The sequence below is a fragment of the Gymnoscopelus microlampas genome (genome assembly GCF_963454915.1).
Source record: "Gymnoscopelus microlampas genome assembly, chromosome: 12".
NCBI lineage: Eukaryota > Metazoa > Chordata > Actinopteri > Myctophiformes > Myctophidae > Gymnoscopelus > Gymnoscopelus microlampas.
Window position 1 is genome coordinate 10,917,029 of NC_139949.1, and position 18,540 is coordinate 10,935,568.

Genomic DNA, 18,540 nt, shown 5'->3' on the forward strand with positions numbered 1-18,540 from the left:
TCTCTCAGTGGCCCATTAAGCTTGCAAAGCTCCGCTGGCCCTGTGCACTATCTGGGGGCTCAGCTTACCTCAGTGTTCCCTCCTTGTGGAAAACCCTGGCTTCATGCTAGCTTCAGTAACCTCTCTGTCAACAGGACCTCCCACCTTAACATGCTACAGTGCTGGCGTGTCTCTCCAGCTGACCCCAGGTCAGCGTTGTTAGACGGAGTAGTAAGGGGAAGGCTAGCCTAGTTAGCTAGTTTCATGCATGAAACTGATCTGAGGAGGAAGAACCACACTGGTGAAATCAACCACAGAAACCCTAACTACAGTCAAATCCTCTGTTTATCCATTTTTGATAAATGGACACTGTACAGTGTACACCAAATGTTGTACAAATGGATACATTAACACTGTACAAATGTATCCAATGGACATGTTTGTAGACTCCCAGAGTTTAATTATCATTATTGTTCTCACCTGGTACGGAAGAGACTTGTACTGCATTAGACACTGACAGTGCAAGACATAGTTCTAGTAGTGCACTAGTAGTACAGTAGTAGCTTAACTACTGTACTAGTAGTAGTTCTAATAGTGGTAGAAGTACTAGTAGTTAAACTAGTACTAATAGTTGTAGTAGTGGTGGTGGTGGTAGTGTCGTGTTCGAAGTTGTGTTGCAGACAGCCTTACTCAGCTCCAGCCTAATTAACTTGATTTGTTCCCCTGCATCTGGCTCCCAGATGTCAGACAAACACACACACACACACACACACACACACACACACACACACACACACACACACACACACACACACACACACACACACACACACACACACACACGCACACACCTCTCTTTCTCTCTCTGTCTCAAATTAACATACTATAGGTAAAACAATCTGGCGATCATTATAAATAGGGTGTAGAATGGACATTTCCATTTATATCAATGTTGTGCTTCCATGTCAGACATGTTAGAGGAAGTGGTCAATCCATGCTGTCCATGTGTGATGCATTTATTTTGTTGCTGTCGGGCAAAAAAAACCTCTTACCTCCATATTCCAACTTTTTATGTTTTTTCGTAAATTAACGCCCTACTTGATCATTCCACAGCGCTATACAAAAGCATCCAAAAGTAGCAGATCTACAAGCTGTAGATCTGCTACTTTTGATGTTTTTGAATTTGCATCCTGAAAAGTGTCATTTTTGGACATAATGAGCTTTCCACCCGACAGAGACGATTTGTAGCAGAATTGTTGTGCAGCAGGCCAGGCAGGTCTCTGTGTCCATAATAGCAAAGCCGGTCATCAGGTCCCCCCAGCAAAGTAGGTCAGTGAGAAAATAAATAGGGCACTTAATGACCCACCTATATACTATTTAATATCCATGACAGCAACGTGCATAATGTTAGCTAGGGTTGCTCTGATCATTTTTTTTGGGACCGATCACCGATTTTTTGCGTAACAAAAAAAAAGAAAAAAGAGAATATAGGTTGCTGCCTTCAGCAATGAGATACGGTGTTCCAACATACAATAAGGTCAAACTGAAGAGGTCCTTTGTCCATCAGACGACATTGAGGCTTAATCAGGAGTTTTAGGCCAGGGGTATAGGCTGAGTGGTGGACATTGCTCTCATCTTTATATGTCTTTATGTATGTATTTTTGTTTTTTGTGTCATGTCAAATGTGTGTACTGTTATGTGTTGCATACATGACTACTGGGTCGCAAGACAAATTTCAGTGTGAACTGACAATAAAGTAGTATCGTATCGTATTCTCTCTCTCACTATCGGCTGATACCGATACCGATCTTGTGTGTAAGGGGAAAATTCTAATATTTCCAAAATGATTATGTGTCAAAACTGTTCCTGTGTTGTGTGTGTGTGTGTGTGTGTGTGTGTGTGTGTGTGTGTGTGTGTGTGTGTGTGTGTGTGTGTGTGTGTGTGTGTGTGTGTGTGTGTGTGTGTGTGTGTGTGTGTGTGTGTGTGGAGGGGGTGGGGGGGAGGGGATCATGTCTAGGCCTGTCACAAAGATGCAAAGCGATATTATACTATATATCTGATTGACTACCACTTAAATGGTGCAGCTTGGTCATAAACGATCTGGATCTTTAGCCGCCGTCACGTCCCCATGGCCCAGATGGATGGTGGGTGGGAAACGCAGGCTTGGACTAGTTTCTGAGAAGAAACAGAAACGGCTCACCCCTCCTTCATTGATGGATGGTGTTCTACTGATTGATGTTGTGAATAATAGTCTATACATAGTTTGATAATTCCACTGAACAACCGGTTTAGTTCAGGAGCTTAAAAAAAAACCTGGATGTACAGGTTAGTTAAGATGTGAATTCATCATCAAGTCATCAATGTGTTTGCCTGTTGGGCGGAGGAATGTGCACAATTGATCTAAATGTTCATAGCGTGTCTATGAACATAGACACGCGTGTCTCTGTTCTTTTTCTGCAGACAGACCGGCGCTGAATGTTCCCAGAAACCTTGATTGAAACTTGTAACGATTCACTCAACTCACGATACGATTCGAATCATGATACTAGGTTCACGATACAATTTTTCACGATTTTTTTAAACACAAAATAATTTTCCAGACAATTCCAGAAAAATCTTTTTTTTTTATTATTTCTCTTACACAAATCCAGTATTTTCTTCTAAATTTTTCTTTCTTTTTTACAATACTGTATTTTCTCTTATCCTCTTTTCAATACAGTAGCAAATGACTGAAAACCCTTTTCTATCAATTCTCGTAGAAAGATCCTGTATTTTCTTTTTTGTTTTGGCTATTTTTTGCATCGCAATACATTTGTTATTAAATTGATTTAAATTGTCACCAGTTTGAATTGATTTGAATCGATTTACGATAAATCGTTACATGCCTATTCATTTGGTGTGATTATTTGATTTAGCAGATTAAACAGATGGAACTGCACTGTCTCAGGTGCAGACACCTACTCTACCTTTTCTGTGATGTGTGACAACAGCATACCAAAAAAAGAGTAATTTTCTATCAATTAAACACTCAATGAATTGAATACACAGGACCACAATGGAAACAAAGCCCTTATGGCTTTTTGTGTTATACTTTTAGCACCATTGTATTAATAGTACCACTGTACTATTTGCAAACTGTTAACAAAGTATTCAATCAATCAAAAACCCCATGAAGACTTGAATTCATGGCGATTTTTTTGTTTTTGTCGCATTCCTAAGCCTATCATCAAATTATTATGGTGTGTAATTGATAGAAAACAAGTAATTTTTTGGTTGAACTACTCCTTTAAGCTGGCATGAATATTTCTATTCTGGAAATATCTGTAAGGAGTTCATGCATGTCAGCTTAACCACTTCAGCCCTATTATGTACTTTGCCCTACGGCAAACCGAGGGAAAATAGCGAAGCGTTGTGATCTTGTAGATCAGCTATTTTCAACTATTTTGGTACGGTCTGCATTTGAGTTTTAATTTCCACACAGAATCCTTTGATCGTTCGGAAATCCACAAACTCGTGGTTTTGTTAGACGCGCTGATGCCCATGTGTGTTGGGGTGGGTGGGGCAGGCGGTCATGGGGGGGGGGGGGGGTATGCGTTTGCATATCGTCTCTGTCGAGTGGAAACCACATATGTCACAAATCTGTTACTTTTCGGGATTCAAATTCAAAAGCACCAAAAGTAGCAGTTCCACAAGCTGCAAACGCGTCGCTCCGCGCCACGTTTGCAGCTTGTGGATCTGCTACTTTTGGTGCTTTTGTGTGACGTTGTAGTGTGATCAAGTAGGGCGTTTATTTACGAAAAAAATGGAAACGAAAATAAGGAGAATTGGAGATAAGAGGTTTCTCCCCGACAGCGACAATATGTAAATCCACAGGTCATTAAAGATAATTAAGTCGGCATCAACATGACAGCCCCCCTCCCCAGTAGCCCCCAGTTACCTTGGGTGCTACTGATGCGGCGGTGTGTCTACCCTACCACGGTGCCCTATGTAATCATTCCCCCCCCCCCACACACACACACACACATACACACTCCAATGCTCATCATTAACGTTACCTAAATCCGCCTCTTTCCTTTCCTCTCCTGCAGAAAGAACTAGACACCACTGCCACATCCTTGGCCAACAGACAAGATGAGAGCGAACAGGCCAGGAAAAACCTCATCGATCAAAGCCGCGAGTTCAAGAAAAACACACCAGAGGTGAGTGACGTCTTCTTGTTGTGCTACGACTAGCTGTGACGGCTATCAACGGTTACTACTATGACTGATGTTGTAGTACTACTATGACTACTGTTACTATAACAGCTGGCTGTGTGAGTGTCTTGCGTTAAGGACGGTGATTTCAGATGTGGGACCTGCACTTGGCTTCCTGGTTCCCGTCCGTAGCATCACATCCAGTGCCTGTTTTGTAGTGAGGGGGGGGGGGGGGTTGATTTTAATATTTTATACATATATATATATATATATTGGGCTTTTCTGCCTTTATTTGGATAGTACAGTGGAGACTAAAAGGAAACGGGGAGCGAGAGACGGGGAGTGGTACGCAGCAAAAGGCCGTCGGGCTTGGGAATCGAACCCGCAACTCGCTGTCAGGCTGTGTCAGAGCCTTAACCACTAGGCCATCGGTGCCCCAATTTGATGCTTTTGTCACGATACTTTGGGCTAGTCTTGCCAATTAGATGAGTGCATTTGACTACATTTCATACCATAACTTTGGTTATACATTTACCCCTAGCATCCACAATGGGGATCCTCAGAGTTACCACAGGGGCCGATTGCCGCCAATTTTTTTTTTAATTTTCAAATATCTTTTAAAAACACAAACATAGCGAACAGAGGCAATCTACAAATTCACAACACGTCTCATCGGGTACATTTCTTCCCCCAAAACAAAATGTGTTATTTTTATTCAAATGTGTTGTTTTTCATAATTGATTAAATTGATTAGTTTGATTGCACCCCTACAATTTTATACAATATATGCAGTGGGTGGGGGGGGGGGGGGGGTCCCTATTTATTCTCTCTCTCAGCCAAGGGGTCCTTGGCCTGAATAACGTTGAAGTGTTTTCAAACGTCTTGATGTTATAGGGCAGGGGTGCCCCATAACATCAAGACATTTAAAAACATGCGGCTGACCCCGTTTTTGTTGTGGAAAACACCAAAAACGGGGATAATGAATCGCAGGCGTTGCTGACCTTGATGTCTATGCTAGCATCTGTTGTTGCAGTTGAATCCTTGCAGTGTATAATGCTATGCTACTGCCTACCTGCGCGGGGAGGCAAGCTATTACTTCCGCATGGGGAGGGAGCATGCAGCTATGTGCAAATGTCTTTAAATCAGGCTATGAGTCTGGATTATTCATGAACGACATTGCTGTTACAGACAGACAGTTCTGCTGAACTTTGGCCACCTGGTCACCCTTGTTACATATCGTCTCTGTCGGGTGGAAACCTCATTATGTCCAAAACTGTGACTTTTCAGGATTTTAATTCGCGTTTTGAGCTTGTAGATCTGCTGCTTTTGATGCTTTTGTGTGACACGGTAGTATGACCAAGTAGGGCGTTAATTTGCGAAAAACACAACAAGTTAGAATATGTAGATGGAGGTTTCTGCTCGACAGCGACAATGTTAAACTAACGTACACATATTGGGAAGCTGCATGGGGAAAGCTCCTGTACACACACAAGTATGAAATGCTAATTAAATGTATAGTACAGCCTAAACATTCCTGTGTGGGCCGAGACCTGGAATACATAGCCCTTGAGTTAGGGCTAACCATCTCAAGGTGTGCGTGTGTGTGTGTGTGTGTGCGACTGTGGGTGTGCGTGTGTGTCGTGTGTAGATGATGTAGATAGATAGATAGATAGATAGATAGATAGATAGATAGATAGATAGATAGATAGATAGATAGATGGATAAGCAGAAGTAAAAGCGCACACAGAGGCTTTGTTTGGTTCTGTGTAAAAAAGCATTTGTGGGATTTCTGCATAAAAGTGTCTGTTATTTGAATGCACAAGCATTGTGTGGCTGCTTCACAGACATTGTTGTTGAATGGCTGTCAAATGTGATGTGTGTTTTCACCGGGTGTGTAGTATGGATGCACATTACTACTGACAAGGTGCTGAAACCATCAGAAAACAGTTTTACAATGAAACTGTAGATGTACACTTACAGTAGTACACACACACACACACACACACACACACACACACACACACACACACACACACACACACACACACACACACACACACACACACACACACACACACACACACACACACACACACACACTGTGTGTACTTGCGTGTACAAATGTCCGCAGTATAGTGGAGTTTGACATTGCGAGGACTATTTCCCTGGTTCTCACAAGAGAAAGGGTGATTTCATGGTTAAAAATAGATGTTTTTGAGTTCGGCTTGCAATTAAGAAAATATTCAGGTTGGGGTTAGGGTTCAGATTTGGCATTTAGAGGTTAGGTTTAGGGTTTAGGTTGGGTTATGCCAATTTATACTGACTTGCGCGCCACGCACCACCAAAAATAGATCTGCAAGTTCATAACGTGTCGCAGCGCCATTCAGGGTTTAGAGTTAGCGTTAAAAATGGCGAGCAAAGGTAAAAATGGCATTTATGATATTGCTGTCTTAAACTGTTAACGTCCTCACAAGTATAGCCATGCAAAAGTGTGTGTGTGTGTGTGTGTGTGTGTGTGTGTGTGTGTATGTGTGTGTTTCTGTGGAGCTCCTCATTTGTATAGCCTGATGTCACCGCTTCAGAGGACTCCTGTAGGGCTGGCAGGTTTTTACATGCCAACGACTCCCCAGCATGTGACTCCAACACAGGCTTCTCTGCAGCACATCAGTGTGCTATACAAACTATTCCCCAATTACTACCAAACACACATCCTATACATTACACGTGCAGGCACACACACACACACACACACACACACACACACACACACACACACACACACACACACACACACACACACACACACACACACACACACACACACGCCACACACACACACACACACACACACACACACACACACACACACACACACACACACACACACACACACAGGGAGAGACACCTATACTATTCAGTTCGGTGCACACACAAACCTAAGAAAGTGCAATTAAATATCGGTTCAATGCGACCTTTATTTTTTACACAGGGAGAACACTGCAGCACACGCACGCTCACACACGCGCACGCACACACGCACACTCACACATACACCCTGTGCACATGCACAACACACACACACACACACACACACACACACACACACACACACACACACACACACACACACACACACACACACACACACACACACACACACACACACACACACACACAAACTGGGAACTCCAGTCTCCTTTTAGGGAATATTCTTATCGCTTGGCTGGTCTGGGTTCAGGCTGTGGCCAGTTCCAGCTAGCTAGCCCCGCTGCTCCTCAACTGCTGAGGTCACATCCTGAGTGGGAGGGGGGAGCCGTGGGGGGGGGGGGGGTATCCATGCGTAGGAGGAGCTTTAAAAGGGTGAAAGCTGCTCTATTTACACCACAAAACGGCAGCGGACTTCCTATGAGCGTGTTTTGAGTACAACGGCATGACGGGGACAGACAGAAAGGCAGGCTGTAATGAATTCTGGACGTTTTTATTATTATTATATTTTTTTTTTTACAGCGATTATTTTCAAGCAGTTCATGCATTCATGGTTGACATAACATAGTTTGTTAACCGCGGAGATAGACGGACCAGAAGGAGAGGGTCTTGAGCCAGTTATTGCATTTCTGCAATATAATATATCCCAGTAGAAACTTAAAAAGCTTGAGCCTTTTGTTTGTTTACATTCGACCTCCAGATAAGAACTGTAAAATCTTGAGTGTTGAATTTAACTCTGAGAGACCGAATGGACCCGTGCTACGGGTCCATTTGGTCACGTTTGCACCCTCTCAGAGTTAACAAATGCATGAATGAGCACTGGGGGGATTTGACTCAAGGCCGCGCTGGGCGTTCAGATGGGTGATGTCATGTTAGCATGAAGCTCATTACCTCAGGTCTGACCAGGGGTTGTAAACGTCCCTCTGTGAGACATCAGAGGTCATCTAGTGCTGTGGTTCTCAAAACATTGTCACGTCAAGGGACCCCCCAAATTGATATGCATTAGGTCGCCGACCCCCCTGTCTGAAAAGATTGCGTGCCAGACGTCCCCCAGAAGAGAAGATTTGTGTTCAAAAACCACAAACAAATTGTGAAACATGTTCAAGATAAAAAAACAAAACAAACATTGTACATTATGTTGTACAATGTTGTACAAACATTGTACATTATGTCTGTGCAGTTGTACAGCGCTGTTTCTCAACGTCTGGTCGGGGGCCCGCCAGAGGTCCAAATGCACCCTTGCGGGTCTGTAACTTTTGAGTGTGTACAAAGTACAAACAGGACGGTTTTTCATCTTTGGGACCCAGAGTCCTCGATATACACAGCAGCATTCTCAGTGTTAATTTAACTCTGAGAATGTACGACAGCGGGTCCATTTGGTTCCATTCGTACTCTCTCAGAGTTACAGGCCTGTAAGGGTCCATTTGGTTCCATCCGCACACTCTCAGAGTTACAGGCCCGTAAGGGTCCATTTGGTTCCATGTGTACACTCTCAAGAGTTACGGGCCCGTAAGGGTCCATTTGGTTCCATTTGCACACTCAGTGTACAGTATGTTTGCGCTAGCTAGCTAGCTAGCACACAAACGAGGTTAGCGTCAAGAGAGAGAACAGGACTGCTTCAGGGAGCTGGACGGTGCTGCTAGCTTCTTCCTCGGGAACGAGAAGAAGCGAGTCAAATTAGTTTCCCCCAGTGGTTCCTGTGAATGGCAGGAATGCGTGACTCTCCAGCTGTGTGCCAAAGTGGCGGTGGCGTCCATTGTGTCTGCCTGCACCCGCTCGCCCCCACCCCGCACCCCCCTCCCCCCCTTCACATGACCTCCCTTTTTTTTGTACGTAGCCCACCGTCATGTCTATACGCTCCTGCTGAAAGGAGAGAAGCCAAAGAGAGGGAGGCTGACCTGTTAGGAATGTGAAGTGTGTGAGGGGAGTAAGTACAGTTGATAGAGAGACAGAGAGACAGAGAGGGAAAGAGCGAGAAAGAGAGAGGGATAAAGAGAGAGAGATAGAGAGGGATAGAGAGAGAGAGAGAGAGAGAGAGAGAGAGAGAGAGAGAGGGGGGGGGGGATAGAATGAGATGGATGGTGTTAAGAGCTGCTGAGGAAGAGAGCAAACTCACTCTGCCATTAATAGACGCTTTTAACGAGGTACTTGTACAGCAGCAGGTTAAGGGGTGCAGCCATTACACGTTTTCATCCGCATGTACGAGTGCTTTATTTTTTGAGTATTTTATGTAACACTGTTTATATTTTTTTGCATTTTTTTCATCTCTGCTTAACCACTTAAGCCCTATTCAAAAATGTTTCACAAATATCACATTACAAGCTCGAGATGTGACGCATCGTGAGCTTGGCGATTTTTGAAACATTTTTTGACGTGCTCAAAAATAAGGGATGCCAGGTTCAAGGTGTTTAAATGTATGCTGAAAAGTAGTCCTCCCCCTCCTTGAAGTTTTCGGTATTCAAATTGAAAAGCATCAAAAGTAGCAGATCTACAAGCTCGAAACGCGTCGCTTCGCGCCGCGCTTCGAGCATGCAGGTGAGCTACTTTTGATGCTTCTGTGTGACGCTGTAGTATGATCAAGTAGGGCGTTGATTTTCCCAAAAAAAACACAAAAAGTTAAAATATGGAGATAAGAGAACTCGACGATACACAAAACAGTATTGTAGCAATGTCACTTGCAAACAATTCTCTGCCACCCAGCCGTGGAATGCTGCTCAACATAACTTTCAAAAATGCTCCCAAAATGTGTAACATTTTGGACTCAAACAACCGCTCTTTAAGGTATGCAGTCGAGGAGAGAGAAAGGCTAAATGTGTGTGTGTGTGTGTGGGGGGGAGGGGGGGGGGCTGTCGGTTCTTGGCGTCAGCGGGCTTTACTGATGTCAAGGACGAGTATTTAAGCCGGCTATCAACCCGGGGCCAGCGTTGGTGTTGATGCGCCCGTACTGTGCAGCGGTAAGAAATAGAACAAAATGGAAATGAAACCTGAGGAATACGTGCTTGAACTCTTGGCAAAGTAAGCACACCTGTGTAGACCGCGGTTGACACTTTTTTCAAGTGTTACAAAGCCCCTGTCTATAATGCATTATAAATATATTTATAATGCATTATAATCTCCTCATAACACTGTGTAGTTATAAGCACTCGTAAATATTCCTAATGTTGTCTGTGTCTCAATGTCACTACACCTTATAAGCCATTATAAAATGCTTTATAGATTATTGTTATAAAGCTTCGACTATCTGAGTGCTTATCGCTTATGCCTATAATTACGCCGTTTTATGAGCAGATTACAATGCAGTTACACTTGACCTTAATATATGTAATTATATAATGCTTTATAATGATAATTATGGTTATAAAGCAGTATGAATAGTATGAGTTCTTCTAACTATAATTACGCATCGTTATAAGTGCATTATAAGTATGTTCATAATGCATTCTACACATGGGCTTTATATTAAAAAAAAGCGTTGCCTAGATTGCTTTAGGTTTTGCGTGGGGGGGCGTGTGTGTATATCCAGACCTTGACCTGCACCCTTTCTACTCTCTGTTTCCTGTCTCTATCTCTTGTGCTCGCTGTTCACTAAAGCAGAAATGCAAAGAAAGAAAGAGAAAAAAAAAAGAAACAGCCCTAGGCCTCCGGGCTCTCTTTCTCACTCTATTACTCAGTCAGTCATCCTCAACCCCAGACACTCACAGCAACAGGGCCAGATCCTGTTCACAGCGGCTTGGGAAGCTCTGTGAGTGTATAGGAAAAATGCTGCTTAGAGGGAAAGAAAAGACCGCCGGAGAGAGAGGAGGTGGGTGATGATGGTACAGTTGTTAGCCGCTCTGCTTGCTAGCGTTTTATTATTCGACTTTGCCGCTCAGTAAAACCCAGAGCCGCGCGTTGGGGGCCATTCTTTAACACCCTTTAAAGAGTTTAAAAATGAACGCTGTTGGATTTTATTACCGCGTTGAGCTTTAAGTGGAATCACACACGTACAGTGTAAGAGCAGACATGGGAACGTACCACTTGAGTTTTTTTTTTTTTTGACACTGTACAAACTCTGAGAGGGAACGGACGGTGCGTTCGGTTCCATTTGCAGTCAGATTAACACAGGATTTCTTACTGTGTGGGTCAGGATTTTGTGGTGTTTTTTTTCGGTTGGGCTACTGTGCCTCTGTTGCTCTTCCTGATTTCCCCTCGGCACACTGGCCCCCTCACCCCCACCTCTCGGCCGTCTTTCTCCTCTTCTTTCAACGCTCCTCGTTCCTCTGTGGACATTTCAAAGTGCCCCCCCCAACCCCCCAACCCCGGGTCCCTCTCTCTCTCTCTCTCTTTCTCTCTCTTTTAAAGCGAGTGTCGATGAATAAATGGAAAAACACACCAAAAAAGAAAAAAAGCTGTTTTGTCTCCGGCTCCGCTATAAATCAGGCTTCTTTTCCATTGAAACTGTCCAGGGCGGCAATTTATGTTGGGGCTTAATAACCCATTACTACATTAATCGTGCAAGGGCTTTCTGCTGGGACACCAGCGCGTTTCTCTGGGAATTCTGTGAACTCTGTGAGAGGAGGGGGGTGAGGGGGGTAGAGAGAAAAAAAGACCCGAAAAAGAAGTGAAGAGAGAGAGAGAGGGAGAGGTTGGGGAGGTGGAAGAGGACAAGCCGCTTGCCAGAAGTCAGGGAGAACCCCAAGGTCCAAAACGTTGGAGGGGCGTTCAGCAGACGAGTGGAAAGTTCATTTGTGTCGAATGCTGGAAGCCTGGAATGCTACCTTTTATCCCCGTGGTGGAGAGAGCTTTAGTCCCTGTGGTGGTACATCTCTCTCTCTCTCTTTCTCTCTCTCTCCAAAGGAGGGAGGATGAAAGAGCTAGTGCCAGCCCTTTTTCAAAGTGCTGAGTGTCACTTCCCTCTCTCTCTCTCTCTCTCTCTCTCTCCCTCTCCCTCTCCCTCTCTCTCTCTCTCTCTCTCTCTCTCTCTCTCTCTCTCTCTCTCTCTCTCTCCTCTCTCTCTCGGGCCACGGAGGATCTTTTGGACCTGATCACCTGACCTCCATTTTGACACAGTGCAGACTCAGCTCTCGGTTGCTGTCGGGACTTTCGTCTCAGACCTCTGGCAGTGTGGCCCCGCAGTTTAAAGAGAGAGAGCAGCGAAAAGAAAACCACTTGGTGCATGTTTGGAAACGCTGATAGGTCCACCCTGTTTGATTTATTTTGTGGAGCGATAGGGAGGAACAACTAGAAGCAAGCAACTACAGTATCATAAAAAATAGGACCTTTACTGGAGTTGTTGCGTTTAGTCTCTGTGTCATGACCCATTAAAGCCATTGCCTATTGAAAAATAGCAGATATACAAGCTCACAGCGCGTCACTTCGTGCCGCACTGCGAGCTTGTACATCTGCTATTTTTGAAACATTTTGAAAAATCTTCAAAGTGTGAGAAGTATTGATTTAGAAGACATTTGTAGAATCTGCCTCAGGTTTTAATGGGATAAACCAGTGGTTCTCAAACGTTTTCATATCAAGGACCCCCCAAATATGCAAATATGTTTTTGGCAGCGAACCCCCATCTGAAAATACTTTGTGTCAGGGATAATCCTTTCATGTATCACTTCTTGTCGCCTATTTGTTGATAGATGCTATAGTTATACTGTGCGGTGCGGATGTATGTTCGTTTCTTGTTCACATAATTATGCTATGTTATATATATATATATATATATATATATATATATATATATATATATATATATATACAGTATATTGTTTGCTTGTGTCCACAAATGCTATCTCTGTAGCATGTTGTTTACAGTAGGCTAGGTTAGATGTTTGCCTGGTATCCTAGTTACTTTGTAGCACTTTTATTTATTTGTTTACTTGACCATTTTAGCCCCTCGGTTGTGGACTAGGGTTCATGCCACTTAACTTTTTGGACTTGTAAGTCACTCTGGGTGAGAGCGCCTACTAAACGCCTGAATTGTAAATTGCACGTCAACTTGCATTGTGTGCACATGGGAGCCTGTAATAACTCAAATATACATTCTAGCTAACCCATAAAGATAAGACATTTTTTTGGTCCAAGGTTATTTCCTTTTAGGTATTTCTGCTTGACTGAGTTGTACAGAGCTGAGTGACACGGTTGATACATGCCCTGAGCTGAACTTGAACCCATTTTGGCACAAAATCTATCTCTCTGTCCCTGTAATGTAAACGGGTTGGGGCGTCAGGATGCTGGTATCATTTGAAGGATGAAAGCCTGATTTATGCTCGGTTGCGTGCGGGTGTCACGCACCCCGGAAATAGCCGATCTACAAGCTCACACCACGTGTCGCGCTGCGATACGCCGTGAGCTTGTGGATCGGCTATTTTTAGCGTGCGACACCGGCGAGCGCCCAAGTGTAATTCAGGCTTAACAAGACATAAACAGGTTGCTGCGTTATCTGAGTACTCTGGTCGTGAATGTGAGATAGTCTCCGTCTCTCCGCACCGCCTGGGTGTCTAGAGTTGACAATAGACGACGCCTACATAAACAAGAGCCGTGAATTTATCGCATATCAGATACATAATGTCTGACCCAGTCTACCGCCTGAAAAAGGATCCGGTTGCGCCGCTGAAGAAAGGGGTTAACTTAAAGGGAAGCGCTCTCACACTGCTGCTGTACATTTCAGTCCATTTTGGAAGATTTAAGACTATAGAATCAACTATATACAATCTATAACAGGGGGTCCGGGACCCATAGGGGTCCTCAGAGTTACTACAGGGGGGCTGCCAAATATTTGTGTGATATATATGTTTTTACATGAAGCATTTGGACCCTAGCATCCCTTTTCTGAGGAGAACTTTAGCCAAAAATGGCAGATTTACCTCACAACGCCTCACAGTGAGAGGCGTTGTGAGGCTATTTTTGGCCGATTGGCCGGCTATTTTTGGCCGAGCTTTCCCTCTACCCTCTTGGTGTAGAGGGAAAAAGAGCAGACCAAGTTAAAAAAAAAAAGTTTAATCTGTAACACAATTTTATACAATATAGAGGGGGTCCCTGCTTCATCTCTCTCTCAGCCAGCCCCCCCTGGAAGACCCCTGATCTATAGAATCAATAATATTTACAGAATCAATCATATTAACTAGTGTTAATATGACTGTCTATTTCAGTATGTTCTATCCTACAATTCCCATCATGTATTGTATTTTTTTTTTTTTACTTTACTTTACTTTTTACCACCTTTTCTCCCCAATTTAGTTATGCCAATTAATTCCTCTTGTCACTGCTCTTGTATCCTACTGGCTCACATGACAGTGAGGAGCCCCGACCGGGAGGACGTAGAGCCTCCGTCCTACTCCTCCCGCCCAACACTCCCTGCTGACAGGTGCCGTTTACCTCCTCTTTCGGTTTCTCCTGATAGATGTTTTTTCAACCCAATTTAGAAAGAAACCAGTGTTACACATCCTTTTAATGGATGGTGTTCAAGGGGAGACCAATAGTTCCAAACATTGACTCTTCATAATAGGGGTTGATGAAGCATGATGCATGAACCACTGGATCGCGTCTCTGCGAGATCAAAGAGCGTCGACGTAGCTCTCTCTTTCGACAGGTTTGGGCACGCCCCAATGCTAGATGGCCACCATTATAATCAGCCTGACTCATGCTTTCTCGAGTAAAGATCGCTGTTTTGCCATGAACGCGGAGCAAACATCACGATTACGGTAGTTTTCACATTCCCAGAATGTACCCTGCGCGTCACGTCACCGTGTCCTTACGTCCGTATTTTCTTATCTTCTTGATGCGCTCTGTTTTGCGTTTGACAACAGTGACCTAATAGGCTACTTGCTTTTTAGAGATAGAGTTCATATGTTTCTTCTATTGTTGCCGTCAGAAATAAACCTCTTAGATCCATATTCGATTTTTTTTGTAAATTAACGCCCTACATGACCATACTACTTTGTCACACAAAAGCATCAAAAGTAGCAGATCTACAAGCTTGTGGATCTGCTACTTTTGCCATTTTGGAATTTAAATCCTGAAAAGTAACTCCACCCGACAGCCACGATATCATAGCCTATTCTTGGTTCCAAGCGCGACCTACTTCTTAACACACAGACAGCTCTGGCGCCTAATGATCAATTATCCCTAGCATCTATTATGCTGATATTACAATGGGGTCCTTATTACCTGTCTTGATGTCATTAGTACTTGCCTCCAACGCCCGATTTGCAAGGCAGGTGCTAATTATCTCCTGATTGTGGGGAGCTGCCCGTCTTCTCTGTCATCACTTGATCACTCTGTTCTCTTTCATGAGCCCGACGAAGACCCTTTGGGCCGAAACGCTGTTCCTTTAGCCCATTAAGACCGGGAACGCACCTGTGTAACCACTTAAACCATTATTTTATACTTTGGCTATTCAAAAAATAGCAGATATACAAGCTCATAGCGTGTCACCGAGCTCATGCCGCGCTATGAGCTTGTAGATCTGCTATTTTTTTTTTTTATCTTGAAAATGTGTGCAAATCTTTGCTTCTGAAAATATTTTCCGATGGGTGGTCCGCGGCCAAAAATGCATATCATTTTGGAGGTCCTTGACATGAAAAAGTTTGAGAACCACCGATATAGTAACATACGTTTCTCTGAAACATTTTAGGATTTAGAAGACATTTTGTAGATTCGGAACCTCGGGGCTTAATGGGTTAATAGACACATTCTGGGAGCACAGATTTTTTTTTAAACTTTTTTTTTATCATCCCCCGAGTAAACATTAACATAACATTTTTGTTACAACTTCAGCTGCATTTCAGAGACAGACGCACAGAAGACCGCCGTAGTGATAACGGGAGCGAATGGAACATTAGCCCTCCGACAAATCTAGAGAGATACTGCAGAACGTGTGAGTGAGTGAGTTTACGTAATCGTTGCTGTCGGGCAGAAACCTCTTATCTCCTTTTTTTTTTTGTTTTTAACGCCCTACTCGATCATACTACAGTCAGTGTCACACAAAAGCATTAAAAGTAGCGGATCCGCAAGCTCGAGCTTGTAGATCTTGACGATATTGTATGGACTGATAGCTCTGTAACACCGTTGTTACCACTATACGTATAAATCAGCCTTTTATGTGCCCTTCGTGCTCTATTGATCGTTGCCCCCCCCCCCACCCCCTCCCCCCCTGCTCTCGCTGTGGCTTTGGACTGGGAGATTTGCATTTGTACATGAAACCCACCAGGCCTGGCCCACAGCTATGAAAGAGGCCTCAGTGTGATAAACTGCTCTGAAATGGTCACTTGGAGCCGATTCGGCGCTAAAAAGTATTTAAATAAAGATATATTCATCCCACTCATCGACCCCCTCTCACCCCCCGCCCCTGACTATTTTCCCACCCACATATTTTCGTTTCAAAAGAACCACGAGAAGCATCGGGGGGCCGCGCCTGGCGAGGGTTTCTTCATTTTTTGATTTTATTTTAATGTATTTTCTTCTTAATAAAAAAGCTATTTGTCAGTCGGTTTCCACCACATGTAAATACTCTCCTCTGCCTTTTTTTTTTTGGGTACGATCTCAATTCCAAGCCTTTTAATCACAACCCCCGACTGTCCAAAAATGTGTGTTTAAAGGGGTGTATCCAAAGCGGTGTGAGAAAAAAAAAAACTGTGCTGATTTTATCAGACTGACAGTGTTACGTTGGTGCTGGAGCTGTGGGGACGGCTGGCTCTCAGACAAACCCACGTCTGTTTTTCACATTGGACTTCAGGGCTGTTGTTGTTATCGATCATCTCCTTAGCCAATTGCTTTATCGATTGATCGAATAATCCAGAAGTGGGTTTTATTTTTATGTAACATAATCACCAGATCACATAATAAGCCCTATTTCTTTCTTCATCACACGACAGTGTCATGACATTCTTTTTGTGTGTGAAAATAGCAGATCTACAAGCTCACAACACATCTGCTATTTTCACTATTTTAAAAGTTTGTAATGAAAAAAAAATATATAATAGAATAGGGATGGATTATTAATCAACTACATTTTTTTTCAGGGGGGGGTTTCTAGGTTAAATCGATTAGTTCTCATGTTTATCTGCAGTAGGAGGAGATCAGACATGGTGGAATATGAGAAGCCCCCCCCCCCCGGTTCAGGTTCAGGTTCAGGTTCAATGCATTGACACAGTCTTGTCTGTCTGGTTTATTTATTTCCTCAATCCTGTCGCATCATTCATCCAATCAATAGGACAGAAATCAATAGGAACATAGGTTTAGTGATTCTCTAGGGAAAGATCAGGGGAAATCAATTCCTTTGTCTGTGGTGGAAGACGTACTCGAGATGTTTTTACTTAAAGAAAAGTATCAATACCACAATGTAGAACTACTCTGTTACGAGTAAAAGTCCTGTATTCAGAATATTGCTTGAGTGAAATTACAACGGTGATGCCCTCAAAATATACTTACAGAACCAAATGTAAAAGTACTCACTATGCATGAATGTGACTTTAATGCTGCAGCTGGTCAAGGTGGGGCTGATTTTAAGAACTTTATGTGCTACTGGGTAGATTAATGTTATATTCATCATTTATCAGTTGGAGTAAGTTTCGATTAAATCGTGCAAAATGTCCGTGTGAATTGCACTCTGAGTAGCCTTTAGCTTAGTGTATTTGAAAAGCAAATAACCACACATAGACAGGCCTCAGTTAACAGCAGTTCAAGGATAGAACACAAACAAAATATTTCCATTGGAGTCCTCTCACAAGTAACAGAAAAACATGGCAGTTCATAAAAGTGACCGTCAGTTTATAATGAATAAAAGCAATTCTTGACATGCAACAACCATCGGACAGTGACGGTGACAAAGGCCAATGGAATGGAACCCAACAACATCAGTTTATATAACCCTGAGAGTTTAAAGTGTATTCCAAGAGGGACTAAAGTGAGGGTTATATCTTCTTTTAAATGTAGAACGCCACAGACTGTGGCACGCACGTTTCTCCTAAAACAAGCCTTTCAAGTGTCACCATCGTCATTTAAACCCACTCCAACATCTGAGAAAGGTTTTATTACGAGTAACATTAAAGGAACAGAGTTTGTTTGAAACATGGTCTTCTAATCAGCCCCTCTGTCTCATAGACACTACCATTACCCTACATCGAGTAATTAGAGTAGAAATAATACTCTGTCAACCAGCTTTATAATATACCATTTCACGTGCAGATGAAACGGCGCAGTCGGTCGGTCGGCGGCGAACATTTCATGGCGGTCGTCGATGTAATCTGCCGGTCTACTATGAGCTATGTGTTTTTTTTCCTCCCTTTTCTGATCCCTGAGGGAAGGGAAATTTGCTTTTACAGCTTTACCCAGCTGGTGGCTACTCAGGTATGTAGGTAGGTAGGAACCCATTAAGACCTGAGGCCGATTCTAAAAATGTTTT

At 43.3% G+C, this 18,540-nt stretch overlaps 1 protein-coding gene across 5 annotated transcripts in view; it reads left to right on the forward strand.

Annotated features, from left to right (window-relative positions):
- cux1a (cut-like homeobox 1a) overlaps nt 1-18,540 on the forward strand; it is a 263,240-nt gene that overhangs the window by 70,607 nt on the left and 174,093 nt on the right. For all 5 annotated transcript variants that reach the window (XM_084075026.1, XM_084075025.1, XM_084075027.1 and 2 more), the window contains exon 2: nt 4,068-4,178. In XM_084075026.1, the coding sequence (XP_083931152.1) occupies nt 4,068-4,178 (111 nt within the window). The remainder of the gene's footprint in view (nt 1-4,067; nt 4,179-18,540) is intronic.